At 37.0% G+C, this 18,894-nt stretch overlaps 2 protein-coding genes across 9 annotated transcripts in view; one reads left to right on the top strand and one right to left on the bottom strand.

The window, feature by feature from the left end:
* The window catches only part of ptpn2b (protein tyrosine phosphatase non-receptor type 2b), a 56,894-nt gene extending 41,839 nt beyond the window's left edge, over positions 1-15,055 (top strand). For 3 of the 8 annotated variants that reach the window (XM_052023019.1, XM_052023011.1, XM_052023018.1), the window contains 4 exons: positions 2,904-3,113; positions 6,353-6,514; positions 8,938-9,149; positions 9,678-13,370. In XM_052023019.1, coding sequence (XP_051878979.1) covers positions 2,904-3,113; positions 6,353-6,514; positions 8,938-9,149; positions 9,678-9,873 — 780 coding nt within the window. In that variant the 3' untranslated portion in view covers positions 9,874-13,370. The other 5 variants (XM_052023014.1, XM_052023015.1, XM_052023016.1 and 2 more) reach the window with 5 other exon arrangements.
* LOC127574209 (melanocortin receptor 5-like) overlaps positions 1-18,894 on the bottom strand; it is a 286,745-nt gene that overhangs the window by 52,096 nt on the left and 215,755 nt on the right. The window lies entirely within an intron of this gene.

The following is an 18,894-nucleotide window of genomic DNA, read 5'->3' as shown; positions in this document are numbered from 1 at the left end:
TACCTTTTCCAAGTCCTACCTTACATTATGAAATTTGCCTTCCTTCAGTTTAAGAGCTTTACTGGTCCGTCCCTATCTTTTTCCTTGACCACTTTATGCAGAATTATGGTTACTATTTCCAAAATGATCCTCACTGACACTCCCTCCACTTGACAAACTTCATTCCCCAAGATAATGTCCAGTAATGCTCTTTGGCCTATCTACGTACTGTGTTAAAAGGCTCTCCTTGACACCTCAATAACTTTTTCCCCCTGAGCCTTTTATGCTGAGGCAATCCTTGTTAATATTTGGGAAATTGAAATCCCCAGTATGATAACACTAATTTTATTGTATCTCTCTGATACCTGCCTACGTATTTCTTCCCCTATCTCTTGTTGACTTTTGGGAGTAATACATCCCCAACAAAGTGTTGACACCCTTTTTGTTTCTAATCTCCACCCATATGGCCTTGCTTGATATCGTCCCTCAGCACTGAAGTAATGCAGTCTTTCACTAACAGTGCAATATCTCCTCCCTTTTTACTCTCCCATCTGTCTCGCCTGAAAATTGTATCCTCTAGGATATTGAGTTTCCTTGCTGACCATCCTTCAGATATGTCTCAGTGATGGCAACAATATCATAGACCCTTACTATGTTAATTAAAGCTTTGTGTTCATCTACTAGTTATACTCCTTGCATTAAAGTAGATGCAATTTAGCTTTGAATTCCCTTGATGCACATCTACTTGTTCTACCTACTGCACTTACTACCTATTTCACTTCTTGGTGATTGTCCCTCTCCATTTGAACAATTACTCTGAAATCCCTTCTCCAGTAACACTGGCAAACCTCCCAGCAAGGGTGTTGGTTCCACTCCTATTAAGGTGCAACCTGTTCAGCTTGTATATTGGTAGTCCCAGTGATCCAGGAACCTATAGCCCATCCCTTCAACCACATATTCATCTGATCGCTGCTTCTATTCCTATACTCACTAGCTCGTGCCACTGGAAGCAATACAGAGATTACAACCTTTCAGGTCCTGCTGTTTAAACAGTTACCTAGTTCCCTATACTCATGTTGCAGCACCTTACTCCTTCTACCTATGTCATTGATACCTCTGGCTGTTCACCTTCTTCTTTCGGATTGTTCTACAGCTGGTCCAAGATATCCTTGACCCTAGCACCAGGGGGGCAACATGCCAATCTGGAGTCTCTTTTGTGGCCACAGAAACACCTGCCTGACCCCCTGACAATAGAATCCCCTACCACTATTGATCTCCAAGTCTTGTTCTTGTTTTTACCCCACCCTCTGTACAGCAATGCCCACTGTAGCGCCTTAACTGGGCTGTAGTTCTTCCCATTCTCCTCCCCTGCCCCAACCAACAATAAAAAGTGTACTTGTTAGCAAGGGGAATGACTGCGGGGTCTCCTGCACTGTCTGACTGACCTTCCTGATGGTCACCCATGTCCTCCCGTTCTGCACCTCCCATCACAACACAGGTTAGCCATAGCACAACTGATTTGCATCCTATCAGACCTGAATCTGTTCTTGTGTGTCAAAATAATATCATTGCCTAATGCTTATTTTTGCTACACAGTAGAGTTTTGTTCAGCCGCTAGAGGCTTTGATGCTGGCACAAAGCCAAAAAGCATCCATTTCCAATTCTGATTGTACTCTTCCAGAAAACAGTTTCAGTTTCTCTGGTTTTGAGCTTGCCCGTCCCAGAGCCTTCGCTGTGAAGGGACCTTTGCATATCACTTGTCCAATTATAGACACTGTTCCATTCAGATTTCTGCAAATTGGTGATCTAGTTGAAGCCACTCCTGTTTTGTTTACATGGCCTTCGAGTATTTGTTTCAAGCAACTGGCCTGTATTTAAGGAAGGTACTGAAAATAAAGGAGTAAATTTCAGGAAATCCTGGACAATTACTAATAATGGGCGAGAGATGCAGTAAAACACCAATAATCTGCTATCCTACTGTTTGATAATCCCTGATAGTTTGACATCTGGCTCATTGGGTGTTGTTTCCCAGGCTTCCTTTAAACTTGCTGGTGCCCTGGTCCCTGAGTACCCTTTAAACTCACTGGGGTCCCTTGAAAATGTATTGTCCTACTGTGTAATTTCTTATAAAGTGTGAATTGTAAGTGTGTTGGGGTATTAACAGGAGTAACATGCAGTAGTTCTGCACCACCATAGTCCTGAGCATCCTGGGTTAAGTGTGTTTTACTATATTAGGAACTACAACAGAAGTTGTAAAAGGGGATTCCAGACCATTGAGTGAGTTGTCAATTGTTGGTCAAATCGTGGAAACTTAAAGATGAGGTTATAGGCATCAAGATAGAAATAAATTTATGGAAAATGCCATGTATGGATTTGTATTCAGATATTTTAACATAAGGCACCATTAAATGCAAATGAGAGTTTGACTGGTGAATTAGTTTCATGATGAAAAGTCATTAACCTGAAATAATTTTGATCTTCTGCCACAGATGTTGCTGACTGGTTGAGTACTTGCAGCATTTTCTGTTGTTGTTTAAGATGTACCACAAACATCTGTAGCATTTTTGCTTCTGAATCAATATTATGATACTAGGTTGGAACAAAATTTCTATCAATTGATGTTTGTTTCTCTGCTGTTAAGTGTTTCCGAAGCTTACTTATTGGGATATAGGAAGCCTAAAGCTTAAGTGTTTGCTTTCCTGAAAGTTAAAACTTTGCAATGTAACAACTTAAAATACATTGAAAATTTTAGGTAATGGTTCTGGAGAAACCTTTTATAGTTTGAATTTTTTTTTCATTTTTGACTTCAGTTTTTTATTTGAAGCTTAAAGGTGGAGAACCATATTTGGAAATGTTTTACCCACATTTTTTTTTCAACGTCACTACTGATTTAACCTGTGTTTCTTGTTCTTTTGTGCCAATAGACTGGAGAGACGCGAGAAATCTACCACTTTCATTATACCACTTGGCCAGACTTTGGAGTACCTGAATCCCCTGCTTCATTCCTAAATTTTTTGTTCAAAGTGAGAGAGTCTGGCTGCTTGAACTCTGATTGTGGACCTGCTGTAGTTCACTGCAGTGCAGGCATCGGAAGATCTGGTACTTTCTCTTTGGTCGATACCTGCCTTGTTTTGGTGAGTGATCATAAAGTTAACGAGTTATTGAAAGTACCACATGGTTACCCCTCTTCGAGATATCTTTCTTTTTCAATCTTTTTATTGAATTTCAAGTCAATTCAAATTGATGTACATAACATTAATGATTATACATATGATACAAAGAGATCGGGATAACAATAATAACAGTTAGTATTTATACTCACAAGGAGTAAAATATGTAATCTAGACCTCCTGCACTCTTGCTAAGTGTACATGATGGGAAACAAAATAATTGAAAAGAAATTTAATTATATAAAGAGAAAACCCCCAGATCAAAGTAAAAGTATAATATTAAACATAAACAAAAAACTTCAAAGAAAAAAAACTGGACTGATATTTCTTCAATTAAAAAAAAACACATTCTTATGTCATCAGCTCCGCTCCTCTATATTCAAAGGTTATTGTAGGGGATTCAAAAAAGGTCTGCTCATATTGTATGGAAATATTGAATAAATGGACTCGAAACTTCCTCAAATTTAAGCGAAGGATCAACAGCACCACTCCTAATTTTTTCTAAGTTTAAACATATTATAGTTTGAGAAAACCATTGAAATGTAGTAGGGGGTATAGGGTCCTTCCAGTTAAATAGAATGGATCTCTTGGCTATTAATGTAACAAAAGCAATCATATGACAAGCAGAAGCAGATAAATGGCCGGAATCCATCATTGGTAACCCAAAAATTGCAGTAATAGGATGGGGTTGTAAGGCAATATTCAACACAGTTGAAATAATATTAAAAATGTCTTTCCAATATTTTTCCAAAAGAGGACAGGACCAAAACATATGTGTCAGGGAAGCCACCTTCGAATTACATCTGTCACGTGTCGGGTTTATATGGTGATAACAACAGGCTAACTTGTCCTTTGACATATGGGTCCTGTGGACCACCTTAAACTGTATCAAAGAGTGTCTGGCACACATTGAAAATGTATTAACTAACTGCAAAATTTTCTTCCATGTCTCTGTAGGTAAAAGTATCTGGAGTTCTCTATCCCGTTCATTCTTAATTATATCAAGTGTCTCTAGACGTATTTTCATAATCAGATCATAAATTATTGCTATCAAGCCCTTCTGATAAGGATTTAAAACCTAAGATTTTTCCTGTAACTTCAGTTTTGTATAGTATCGGAAAAGAAGGTAAAATGACTTCTAAAAAGTTTCTAATCTGTAAATATCAAAAAAATGTGATCTAGGTAAATTGTATTTATTAGACAACTGTTCAAAAGATATGAAACAGTTATCAGTGAATAAATCATGAAAACATGTTATTCCTTTCATTTTCCATAAAGAAAAAGCTAAGTCAATTCTAGATGGTTGAAAGAAAAAATTAGATTGAATAGGACTTGATAAAATGAATTTATTCAATCCAAAAAATTTACGAAATTGAAACCATATTCGTATTGTATGTTTAACTATTGGGTTAATCGTTTGTTTTCTCAATTTAGTAAGTGCAAAAGGGAGTGAGGCTCCTAAAATAGAAGCTAATGAAAATCCTTGCACTGATTCATAATCAAGGTACACCCATCGAGGACATTGAATTACATTTAAATCTTGTGCCCAGAAAATTAAGTATCTAATATTAATTGCCCAATAATAAAATCTAAAGTTAGGCAAAGCCATACCACCATCCTTTTTTAATTTTTGTAAATATTTCTTACTTAACCTTGGATTTTTATTCTGCCATATATATGAAAGAATTTTAGAATCAATAGAATCGAAAAAAGGTTTCGAAATGAAGGTTGGAACCGCCTGAAGTAAGTTGAAAAATTTTGGTAAAATATTCACCTTAATCGCATTAATTCGACCAATCAATGATAGAGACAGTGGGGACCATTTAGTAAACAATTGTTTAACATGATCAAAGGTAAAAAGTTAACTTTGAATAAGTCCTTATGCTTCTTGGTAATTTTAACACCCAGATACGTAAAATAATCAGTCACTAATCTAAATGGTAATTGCCTATAAATTGGGACTTGCATATTTAATGGGAAAAATTCACTCCTATTAAGATTTAATCTATAACCAGAGAAAACACTAAACTGAGCAAGCAATGATAGTGCTGCAGGGATAGATTTCTCTGGGTTAGAGATATAGAGTAACAGGTCATCTGCATATAGTGTTATCTTATGGATCCTCTTTCCACCAGTAATAACAAATATGTTAGAAGAGTCCCAAAGGGCAATCGCCAAGGGTTCCAAGGCAATCTCAAATAGTAAAGGACTCAAAGGGCAACCCTGCCTAGTGCCTCGAAAAAGCCTAAAAAAGGGGGATCTTTGATTATTAGTAAGTATTGAAGCCATAGGTGTATGATAAATCAATTTAATCGTGGATATAAAACTTGGACTAAAATTAAATTTCTCAAGTGTGTTAAAGAAATATTCCCATACAACTCTATCAAACACCTTCTCGGCATCTAGCGAGATAACACGTTCTGGGACTGTAAATGCAGGGGTATATTACAATATTCATTAACCTCCTAATATTAAAATGCAAATAACGATTCTTAATAAATCCAGAAATAATTTGTGGGAGTACCTTTTCCAGTCTAGAAGCCAATATTTTGGAGAAAATTTTGGAATCCACATTCAATAAAGAAATAGGTCTGTAAGATGCACATTCAGTAGGATCTTTATCCTTTTTCAAAATTAAAGAGAGAGTTGCTTCATAAAAAGATTGTGGTAATTTACCTACTGATAGGGCATCTTTAAAAATTTTACCTAACCAGGGGGGGAGAAGATCAGAAAAGGATTTAAAAAATTTGACTGTATACCTCTCTTCAAGATATCATTTCATATCCTATTATTTTTGCACATCATGTAAAATCAAGGTTGATTAATATTCCGGCCAATTCAACAAATTTTCAAATCATGATAAAGTGACTTTGGGGAAATTTGCTCAGTTTGACATTATAGTATGATAAACTTAGCAGATTAACTGCCCATGAAATCAACTACCAGGTCCTTTTTTAATGCCAATCACTGATTGACATTGCTCTTGCTTTTTCATTCAGTTATCCCTTCCCAACCTTTTCCATGCAGAACCAAAGCAATGGTGGAAATCTGAATGTGGTTTGGAGGATATTGAGCCTTGCCAACTAAAGCAACTTGATACTGTATACTGTGTAGGTGCCTGTAGTGGTTATAATCACTGTACAGATAAACAAATATAGACATTTTTTAAAAACCGTCAGCTGAGAAGCATGTATTTCTTGCAGATGGAAAAGCGCAAAGATCCCTCTTCTGTGGATATCAGAGAAGTACTGTTAGAAATGAGAAAGTATCGGATGGGACTCATACAGACTCCAGATCAATTGAGATTTTCATACATGGCAGTTATAGAGGGAGCAAAATGTATCATGGGAGACTCATCAGTGCAGGTAAAAGCTATTTATTCTCCTGTTTGACATTGCTGTGTACAGTTTGTTAGTCATACAGTTGCACAGAAGCAAGCCTTACCTACTGTCTCTTATCAACAAGCCAATTTTGGATACAATTACCCAGCTCACCTTGGATCTCGTGTCTTAACCTTGTAGACCAGCCAACCTGTGGGACCTTGTCAAATGCCTTACTAAAGTCTATATAAACATCTGCTGTCCTGCCTTCATCAGCTCCTCCAAAAAAAAAACTTGATCAAATTAGTGAGGGAGGATTTCCCCACACAAAGCCATACTAACTATCCATGATCAACCCCTGCCTTTTCAAATGTACATAAATTCATAAAGTTAACAGTTTTAAATTCCTGGATGTTCACATATCAGGTGACCTGTCCTGGGCCCAGTACGTAAATACAATCACAAGGAAGACGCGCCAGCATCTCCTTTACTTAGGAGGTTTGGCTTGTCACCGAACACTGTAACAAACTTATGTGGATGTACTATTGAAAGTATCCTGACTGGCTGCATCGTGGTCTGGTACAGCAATTCAAATGCACAGGAACATAAAAAGCTGCAGAGAGAAATGGACTCAGCCCAATATATCATAGGCACATCCCTCCCCACCGTCAATATCTACAGGAGGTGCTGCCGCAAGGAGGCAACATTCATCATCAAAGATCTCCACTATCCAGGCCATGTCATTTTCTCACTGCTACCATTGGGCAGGAGGTACAGAAGCCTGAAGTCCCACACCACCAGGTTCAAGAACAGCTACTTCCCTTCAACCATTTGGTTCTTGAACCAACCGATACAACTCTAATCACTGCAGTTTAGCGACACTGAACACTTTGATCACATTGCACTAAAATTGGCCTTGTTTTTTGTATTCTAATTGTACTTTCTTGCAAAAATTGTTTAACTTATGTTTTTCTTGTGACTGTTTCTTATGTGATGCTATGTGCCTGTGATGCTGCTGCAAGTATACATGCAGACATGTACCTGTGCATATAAACTGATTTTCTCCAATAATTTCCCTACCACTTACATAAGGCTCACTGCAGTGGTTTGCCTTTGAACATTACCAGTCTAATGCTTTGTCCATACATGATTAGCAAGTATATCAGAGACATTTCTAATGTAGAATAATAATTCAGAGCTGTCATGTATTCAAATCAGCTTTTCATTGAATTATCATCTTTCCCTGCAAGGGTGGCTCTGCAGAATCTCCTATTTTCAGTTTATTTGATCCAGCTTGTGCTTTTCTTTCTGTCCTTTTAATTTTTTTTATTTGAACCACTTCTTTACAGCCTTTTAAGGATCATCCTATATTTATTTGCTTTATGATCCATGTGACAACCACCTTCATAATAGGGTTGAAGACATTTTTGCAAAAATGATTGTGTAAATTAAGTTTTTAAAAAAAAGTTTGAAGCCTGAGAATGGAGTTGCTGTGAGTAACAAATTGGCAGCAAAGCCAGTCATCCACAGGCTGCTTTATTATATGTTTGTAAAAGGAAAATATCACGTGTGCAGGAGAGCCTTGCCACTTGACTGCCTCTGAACTGGTCCTGGTTAAAAACACAGCATGCAATGCCTTGAAGCATGTTTTCATCAAATCAATTCCTTCCATGGATCATGTGCATCAACCTTGTTGTGAATTGTAGCTCTCCCAATTTATTTTGGGAAGATTTGCCATTATTATTATTATCTCAGATTTTTTGATTGTCTACTGGTCAACTAGTTAAAACTTGCATTATTAACAAGTTTTCTTTGGAATCAGCTGTAATGTATTTTCCTTTCAACTTTATTCTTCATCCCAATATCACACTTTAACATGACAGTACATAGTTTTAAAAGGAACCTTAAATTCTAGGGCCCATTTCCTGCAGCCCTGTCAAGTCAAAACAAACAGAGCAATTTCTGGAAACTTGACTGAGCTAAAATACAGTTTAAATCCTTTGAAGCACAAATCATACCTTTTTGAGATTTTTCTTTCGTGTAGAGTGCTACATTTAAAGTTGAAACAGGTTGGTGTTTTGCCTGTTTTAACTGTTTTCTTTAAGTTCATTTCATTCCCTAGTGCATTGAAAAATGTATTAATGCTTTGTTACAGGATGGTGTCCTATGGGTTAGATACTTGATCTTTGGATAATGGCTTAATAGGAACATTGTGATCTGAAATTCTGATGAGGAAGCAACATTATGAATTTTGATCTATTGAGTAATTATGTTTGTGAAGTTCCTGCTGTGTCTTAACTGGGTGAGGGATTGTCGAGGCCTTCGTAGGATGAAAAGGTTTTTTAAGGTTTTTAATATTTTTACTTTGATATTTTTGCTTGGCATCTGTTTTTACTTGCTGCAAGTTGCTCTTATGCTCATGTGATAATGGAACAAAGAACGATTTAAATGTTTTTGCCTTTTATCAGAAAAGATGGAAAGAACTTTCCAATGAAGACCAGGAACCTGTACCAGACCATGCGCCTCCACCTCCCCAACCTCCAAAGCGAGCCCTTCCGCGGCATAATGAGAATAGGGTCCCTCATTTATCAGCAGAGGAAGCAACTGATGCAGAAAACAACATTTCCACAGAAGAAAGTTCTGTACAAGAAAAGAAAGATATCAAAACAAAGTATGTAAAGTGAGTCTTGTGTTTCTAAACAACAGTTAAATCAGTCACCCTGTTCTTTATCTACCCCTTTTATACCTCAGGCTTCCTAACTTTGGATTCCTTTTGGGATTGAGAAGTGATTGTGTGTGGTTGATACTTGTGTGGCCCCTGCTGTAATTAATTGGCTTCCATGCCTTGGCGCTTCCCATGTTGCTCATTATGACTGACAAAATTGCATGAGATTTGTTGAAATAACCTGAAATTAAAATTTTAGGACCTGATCCTCTTTGTAATATTATAGCTAGTGCTAGTAATTTTTTTTTTTAATCCATCTTTGCCTTCAAGACCAGGTTTATTTTTTGCTTTAGTTGGGAGAATGAGGACATGCTGTAACATCGAAATTTTTAACTTCCCCCATCTTAATGCATGGAAAATAGGAACATCGCTTACTATGCTGGCATGACCATTTTTTAAAATGCTGTGTATTAAAGAACTACACTCAACACATTTCTTTTGTTATTTATTACTCTCACTATCATTTTCTTGTTTGTCTTTCAGTAATGTTCGTAAACGACACCGTGAGGATCGGATAGCAAGTACAGCGCAGAAAGTACAGCGAATGAAACAGAAGCTTAATGAAACCGAGGTGAAACGAAAAAGGTGGTTATATTGGAAACCTATTCTCATTAACATTGCTGCAGTTACTACTCTTGCAATTGGAGCTATTGTTTGTTGCTCTATGTATTATCAGTGATCAATTTGTAACTTCATTTAATGGCATACAGTAGCATATCACATCTGAGACTTCAGATGCTGAGGAATGGCACCTCCCCTGCACAAGAACTGAATGTTTTTTCAGGATTGACAGGTCAGAAAAGAATGCACTAGGGTGGAGCTAACTGTTTAGTTTTATTCAAAAGTTTGCAACATAGATTCTCAGGTACTTGTACTGTCAGATGTTTGAATAATCAAAACCACCAGACAAAAAAAAATCCTGTTGTAAATAAATTATCAGACCTGTGCTGCAATAAACATTTGGTTAAAAGTTGTGCTTCCATTAAAAGCAGTCTTTCTGTTCTTGAGATTTTCCAAAAGGATGTTGATGTTTTATTTTTGCTCCATGTGGCTCACCTGTACCCAGTCGCCTGGGCATTTTGCAAAGCTCATTTAATTTGGTAGGAAGGTTTAAATATCCATGCCCATAAATTTTAAACCAGCAAGGAACAGAAACCAACTTCTTTGCATGCCTTGCCGCTGGGTTCTTTACTGCTTTAGCCTACTGATGTTCTGCATTTTTTCCAAACTTTTTTCCGATCAGAAAAATTCCTGTGCACTTAAAACATTTGCTTGGATTAAAAATATCATCTCTGGCTTAAAAATTTCAAAGTTCATTATTTTAAGTCAAATATTTTTTTCCATTTTGTTGTTTATAGTCCTGTATGTAGAGTACAGCTATTTGTTTGGGAAAGGCATTTGGAAGTCTTTTGAAATACACTTTTTAATTTTCTAAACAAAGTGATCTAATTACTGTTGATTACTTACTGTATCATTGTGGATGTCTAAAATACTAGTTAATTCCTTAACCCATAGAGGTTTCCTTCAAAAAAGCAGACTTCTTAATTTTCTGTCACCAAGATTTTCACTTTCACAGTCCTGTGAAGTATATTTCTCAACTTTTACCTGGAAATTTTCAATGCAATTCTTATTTAGTTCACAGGCATAAAATACCTTTAGAGATATGTCCTGTTTTTAATTTACTAGAAGTACTCATTCTTTTGTAAAGAGATTGATGCATAAATGCTGGCAGGACATCCAAAGTTGCTTCTGTGGGTTAATGAGTTGAGAAGTGTTTCTTGCTAGTGCTGGTTAATGATGTGACTATCCCAAACTGAAACAACCACACTTGTGTATTGGGCAGGAAAGGGGTAATCTGTTGAAAATAACATGATCAAATTTAAAATTTGTGACAGCTTTACATTCCAGAAAGACTGGCTGAATAAAATTTGCTGTGGAGTAGTATCGTATTATATTGTACATCTGTGTTGGAGATGATACATCATACTATAAGGGTTCTTGTAAACTATGTCAGAACCTGACATAATTGTGTTGACCTCACTCTGCAGTGTACTGTTCTATTACTGAATCACCGCCACTTGATATGATTAGTGAGCTTTGTAAATAGATGAACATTTTAGTGATGGAAATCTGGTATTGCACATTACAGATTATTATTTATTGATGTGTCCCTTGAATTTCAGAATATTTATGCACGTCTTCAAAAGAGAAAATACTGATTTTTATTTTTTGGGCCAGACTTTTCTTCCTCCAAACTTGAGGAGAGGGGGCTAATGGTAGGAAAGAAGTTCTAAGCCTTGAAAATCATGCACTAATGCTGAAAATGGCTTGTACCAAAATCATGAGTAATAACTAGCGACCATAAGCAGGATGTATTGCATTAAGAATATCCAGCACTGTTCTTTGCATTGAAGCCAAGTATTTTATGCCCAGTTTCATGAATGTGACGGGTGACATTAGTCGGCAATGCTTGATCTTCATGTATCGGATGAGCAATCTTCTTCTTGTCAGTGATTCAGGACAAAGTCTGTTCGGCAGAACTTGAGGCTGATGTTATTATGTAACAGACATGTGATTTGCAAGTTTATCACTTGATCAGCCAGTGGCTAGAAGCCATACAAATTTGTGCCTAACGCTCTCTCTGTTGGTCTGAGCCCAGAGCTGTCACTTGCTCTTATCTACAATAAAAGCAAAATTGCTGGGAATAATATTAGTGGTGTGTGATCAGAAAACATACTTAAAATTAAATGTTAAAATAGGAACAGAAATTGAAATGTGTATTTGATGTGAAATATCTCAGTTCATTTGTTTAAAGTAGTTAGAAGGTTTGTTCCCAGCTCTTAATGTTTGGAAGACTTCTTTAACTTGCACTCATCTTGCTTGAGCCTAGTGGGTTATACAAGGATGATTGTGAAACTGCCAGTATTAGATATTCTAAATTAAAATTAAAGATTGAGATACCTTTGGACTCTGAAGATAACTGTAGGGGAAGTTCTAGATCAAATGGAGTACAACTTGGGTGTGTGACCTGAAAAAAATTCTAATGACACAGAAGTTCAAGCGGGTCCAAAGGAAATTAGGAGCACTGCCTGAAACATCCTTCAAGTGTTAAGCTATTATAGAGCTGTGAGGGTAAAGCTGGAGAAATTCAGATGCTATTATTGAAAAAGTGTAGGATTTCTTGAGATTGACAAATTAAAATCTCATGAATTTATGAAAAGAAAAATAGATGCAATTTTAAAATGCACTAAACTTCACCCTTTAATGAGCTTGGCTACAATTTTGTATGATATAGTGGTAAATAAAGATTTACAAGCAAGTACAAGTTCAAATAATCAACTCGTGAGATTTGACATGAAAATACCATGTAAATGTCGTAGTGTTATATTGAATCATCTAGTTTAGTAAGCACTCTGCTGGTGGATCTAATACTGATTTTTTAAAAAAGGAAAAACGAGTAGAAAAGCTTGATTGCAGTTTATTCTGAGTTATCAGTTTTATTTGTTCTTTAGTTTTCTCTCCTGTATTCCTCTCCTTTACCTGAATGGCTTTCAAACCAATTGCATATCAAAAGGAAGAAATAGAGACTTGCATTTATATATTGCCTATTATGAGCCCAGGACCTTCCAAAATGCTTTTCAGCCAGTGAAGTAATCCATATGTTCTTGTTTCCTCAATAATTTAAAATATTTGACCTTGGTAACTAGATTCTTCTGAAATAGTTCCTTTCTTATTTTATCATTGGCTGTTGCACCCTGGGAAACATCCCAACATGGGCTTTTAAAATCTTTAAAGATATGAAGGAACGTAATTATCTTCAGTTATTTTGTGAAAGGAACAAATGGAGATTGTTTATTTGACTTACTGAGTTATTAGGTTGACCATCAAAAATAACGACAAAAATTTGGCATGTTGAGCTGAGATTTTTCCAGTTATTTCCATTCATATTTTCATCAAAACTGCTCATGTCAAATTTATTGTTAAACATTAATAAGTAAAGGATGTGCTGCAATAATAAGTCATGCCAGTAAACAGGAACATCATGCACAAGGATTTTAATATAGGTTTTGGTTCCAGTTTCAAACGATATGATTAAGTTTGAATTCAAATCTGTAAGGAATTAAGTTTCTTTTCTGATAAGTTATTTAAGTAAACAACACATTAAAAGCAAAATGTTTCTCTTCAACTGCAGGTCCAACCTGAGGAAAGATGAGGAAAATTAAAGCTTTTAAATCACATTTAAATGAAGGTTGTCTGTGGTGCATCTTAAATTTTATTAAGTGTGACCATGTTCCTAATGTTCTGTAATATACTTAATATAATTTATGTTTGCACTTTAATTTTTCAATCCCATAAAGACATAGCACAGTTTTGGAGTAATGTAATAAAAGACAACTTAACATCTTTTGCAAACCTTTCGTTGTGATCATGAAAGGCTTAAAGATTTCTTGCAACATTTAAATGAATTCCTGTGGCCTTTAGAGAGAATTTTTGCATGTTTTGGATGTGATGTCAACAAGAGTAATATGATTAATATCAGGTATTTTCTCATGCAAAAAGTATTTAGCTGATGGAATGCTTACAGTTTCTGGACAGAGCAGTGCAGGTGGGCAAAAGTCACTGAAACATTCAACAAACACTTGGAACCTGCGATGGGCAAGACTCACTTTGGAAGAATTGGCTACGTGGGCTTTCTTAACCATCCAGTCTTGTGATTCAAGAGATCTTGTTCTGGCTTTAAAGCATAACTGATTCGTAGGTGGCTTGTCAAGTCACTATATGGGCTTGACTGAGTCAGTAAATATGGGCTTAAAAATATATCCCCTTATTCTATTGGTGCACAAGGCTGGTAACTGGCAGAAAGTAGATTAGTGAAAATATTATAGATAGACTTCATTTGTGAAACAAAGTAATTGGAAATCTTCAGGTGCACCAATTTACTATTCTCCCAAATCAATTATTAAAGTACAATCCAAGTTGATAATCTCCTTTTGTAATGGTGTACATCTTTTTCCTCCCCAAAGTATGAAAATGATTTGAAATTTGTAGTTCAGCTCTTTTATTAAACCGTCCCTTTGTCTCAGGATCTATCCTAATTTATGTGAAGCGTTCACCTCACTGCATTCTCCATGTATTGTGGCCATTCCCTGAAAGGGAATACTGACATGGTTCTGTATTTGCCAGACCCCCACAGTCAAGCTAACTCAACTGATTTCACTGTTATTGAATAAAGCAGTTAGCATGAAGTGGGAACAAATCCAAGCTGCTTACAAATCATCATCCATATATTAACTATTAATACAACTGTTCTTTCAAACTATCTGGATGTCAAGTTACACAAGCCAGCTATTCTACTTAGAGATCATCTGAAAGAATTTGAAATCAATAACTTTTATCCAAAGACCAGGATTTTTTTCCATTGGTTTCTTAATTGCAGTGCCTGTGAAGTACTTGTTAATGTGTCGATACAGTGGAACTGTTGCATTGAATAAATGTTTTATGTTCTGTATTGTATGTCATAGGCTAAAGACTGTCTGACTGCTAACTCCACACAACAGATGCCACATTCTGCACCTATTTTTATCAGCCGTGGAAAATAAGAAAAATACCATACAAGGACAGTGAGGTCTGCTATGCAGGGGACCTCACATGTAACTGTTTACAGCGTAAACTACTAGATGCAGGAGACAAATCACTTACCTGACCCCACGGGACTTCTGCAGAGGGTGGATTTCATGTATTGTCACATGTTTTATAATGCTTATAGTCTGCACCTTGCAAAAAGAAGGCTTTGTACTTCAGTCATTTCACTGTGTTGTATTTTTATACCTTTTGATCTGCATTAAATGTTCTGGATTGAAAAAGAACTGTGGCTGTTTTTTTTTAAAAAATGCAATCACAAACATGAATTATAATTAATATGGTTTATTTCAAGTTGCCTTTTAATCATTACATTTTAATGGCAAGAGTACATGAATCACTAGTTTTATTTTCCTTGCCGGTAGTTATTTTCCCTGTTGAAGCCAATTGTGTATATATGTAAAAAATGTGCTGTGTTGATCATATTGGTGACTGCCTTGAATTGCTGTGATCTTTATAGTGTCAGCAAGCTCCCCCTAAAGGTATTATCCAGAGAAATACAGGCTGTGGGCCCACTAATAATAAAACCTGAAATGTGTACCCTGTGCAAATGAAGTGTGCTTTGGATGTGATGATAATGCCATGACCCTGCTCCTTTTGTGGCCAATGCTGGAAGTTGACAGGCTTGGAGCTGTTGCTGAGGTAATGCAGGCAAGTTCCTACGGCAGAGTCATGAGGTGGAGTTGCAGAGCAGAGAAACAGGCCCTTTGGCTCACCATGTCCATTCTGACTAAACCTGGAACAGTGGCTGGTCCAGTAGCAGGAACTCAAGCAGACTTCTCTGCCCTAATGTATTTGCAGGCAAGTTCTCTATCACATCCTTGAAATGAGTGGGGGAAAAAATGGGAGGCTTGAAGTGATTAGGTGAGCCACCTGTTGCAGAATACCTAGTCTCTGCAGTATCCTTGAACAAACTATTAAAATGGAGTTTGTAGGTGTGTAATCACCACTGTAGTGGTGTGGGCATTATGACAATACACTTCCTCATTGCTGCTCCCTACCACCACCTTCACAGCTATATAACCCAGAAGATTAATACAAAAAACATAATAGACGTGTTATAAAATTCGTGGCCATCTAATACTGACCTCTTGGAGTTCATGAATGTATTATCCATAAAGACACTAAAATACAATCTCTGAAGTGGTCAAGGTGCTGGAAAGCTTACAAACGTAGACAGGCACCCACACACCAATCAATGATGTATTCTGAAGCTTTACTGTTTTAGGGAAACTATCTGATGTTCAGCTGGTATCTGCTCTTGCAAAGTTTAAACTTGTGCTGCTGATAACTAATCTATTAGAAGGCCATTGATCAGTCAGCTAAGTAAAGATGGTCCAAGGATGTTATCCTGGAGATATCTTAAAGTTGTGATTATTGATGTTTTGATAATTTTTTATACATTTTTCTAGCATTTGCAGTTACTTGATTTTCATTTGTGTAAGGGATAAGTCCAGTACTGAGAGGTTTTCTCTCTGACTTCCATTTGCCAGGGCTTCATGTCTCATTCAAGTTCATCTTGGACTTGATGTTGAGAGCTGTTAGACTGAGTTCTCTGACATTACATTCTTGTATCCAGTTGGATTTCATGGAAAGCATACTGAGTTTTGATAACTATTGGTGAGTTCTGTTTTTTGATGTTAAATAGGGAAATGGAGTATATAAAGACCATGAAATCACCTTAGACTTAGACTTGGCAAGAAGTCAAGAAGTCAAGAAATCCCATGAGATGTAGTCTCTATTGAAAACTCCCAGAAGCACCATCATCTGACCAAATGCTCCAATAATCGGTTCATCTGGCTAAGAGGCACGCAATACTCTAAATAAGAGATGCCCTAAACTAAAAAAATATAGAATGTACACAGATCAGCAGCACCGTGAGTGAATTTTGACCCTTTCTGAAGGTAATGAAAGAAATAGTAAAATGGATTTTAGAGATCAACTGCTAGTTGTGAACCCATATTTAATTGAAAGCAAATCTATGAATTAAACATTTAATTGACACCATGTAAGATTTATTAGGTGTTCATTCAAAAGGAGCAGCCCTTCCAAACCTATGTTATATTTGACACACAAAATTAATTGGTGAAATGTTTAAATGCCTCTGTCTCGCCATCAACACTTGCAATGAAGCACCAGTAAGTCCCCATCCAAACTGGAGGATCAACTTCAAAAAATTATGACCAGGTTGTTGAAAAGACAAAGTTGTGTAAGTTTTTAATAGTGGTAATTTCTGAAAGGCAGTAGACATATTTTACTGGGGAAAACAGTATAAACATTTGTCTTTGTTTTAAACAACCATGTTTGTAGAGTACTTTACCATTTTTCACTATACATCCTTGGTGCATCTGAGTTCATCTTGGGATGTGATTGGTTCACAGGCTCTGCTGTTGAAACTACTATGTCTGGGATTGATTAGACAAACAGGTAAGATGAGGCAGAGACCCCAGAAATCATCTGACCCATTGCAGCAGATATCTGATATTGGATAATCTACAATATTACATATTAGATTACTATTACAGTGCAAGCGATCGGGGTTCAATTCCCGTCACTGTCTGTAAGGAGTTTGTATGTTCTCCCGTGTCTGTGTGGGTTTCCTCCGGGTGCTCTGGTTTCCTCCCACATTGCCAAGACGTACGGGTAGGTTAATTTGGGTTTAAAATGGGTGGCGCGGACTCGTTGGGCCAGAAGGCCCTGTTACCACACTGTAAATAAAATTTTAAAAAAATTTAAGATGGGCCTTAAGTAATAAACTGATGAAACAATCTGTTACAGTTGAGATTATAATGCCACCTTGTGGAAGTCTGGAAAGTTCATTGGGAATGAGCTCTTTGGGAGGTGGAATATGTGCAAACTATCATTGCACCTCAACAAGAACCATTGTCATCCAGTGAGTTAGGGTTACTATTGGTAAGGATTCAACTAGCTTGGCAAGAGGTGGGAAGCTGACTCTCAAGATGGAGAGGGCAATATTGGATGAGGTGATCTGCACTGAAAGGGACCTTGCACAGCAGAAGAAAACAAAGGCACAATAATAGACGAAGGAGTTGGCCATGCTTCTGTGGTCATTTTTATGGTTGATAATTGAATTCTTTAATTGAGGGAATGCAGTCAATGAGTGAGGCATAGATCGACAAGTGGAAGTACAATTCTTACCATAACACAGCTTAAAAGGACTGTAATGACAGTTCAATGTTCTTTGTTACAGGTGAGGGGGTAGTGAACTCTCCATCTCCTGGATGGAACCAAATAAAACCTCCCCCCTTCCCCCACCTGGCTCCGTCTGCCTTTTTTTGACTGCTTCTACCTATCACCCACCTGCCCCTGTCCCCCAACTCCACCCCTTCCCCCTCCCCTGCCCCTGGCTCCACCTGCCTGTCATCCTTCACCTCGCTTCGGTTCACCAACCACCTACTGAAATATTGTTTAAAGAACTAATTACAGCTGTGAGAAGTGATGGGAAAGGGCAACAAATGAGTTAACCTGAGGCACCGTTAAAGGCCAGTCACAATACTGGGAGCGCCTTATGGACCCCCCAAGTAATCAGGAGGAGACAGAACGACAAATACTCAGGCAAATTTCCAGTGCAAAAATAACAGATTAATTAAAGTGGGGGATTTCTATTAATAGAATTTTAATTGCAACCAAAATGTTGTTGGTGCAGAATTCTTAGAACACATGCAGGAAGAGGAATGTTTTAATCAGTATTTAACAATTCTGACAAGAAAAGCAGCAGTTCTCAACGGTTTCAGGGAATGAAATAGTGGAAGCGGTGTCAGCAAGAACAAAACGGTGGGAGTGATTATGAATTGGTTACGTTTGTATAATTTGTTTTTCTTGTGAATGTTGTGTATCTGATGCTATGTGCCTGTGATGCTGATGCAAGTTTTTCATTGCGCTTCTGCGTACATGTACTTGCGTAGAGATCAATAAATTCAATTTTGAGTTTAACAAAATAATGGATAAAGTTAAACCAGGAAAAAAAGGTTCCTAATAGACTCCTAAAAGGGCCAATTTTATGACACAGATGCACTTTAGTAGCTGAATTAGTGTTGTG

Source organism: Pristis pectinata, chromosome 9 (assembly GCF_009764475.1).
Source record: "Pristis pectinata isolate sPriPec2 chromosome 9, sPriPec2.1.pri, whole genome shotgun sequence".
Classification (NCBI taxonomy): domain Eukaryota; kingdom Metazoa; phylum Chordata; class Chondrichthyes; order Rhinopristiformes; family Pristidae; genus Pristis; species Pristis pectinata.
The sequence above is the reverse complement of the archived record's forward strand: the minus strand, read 5'-3'. Positions and strand labels throughout refer to the sequence as shown.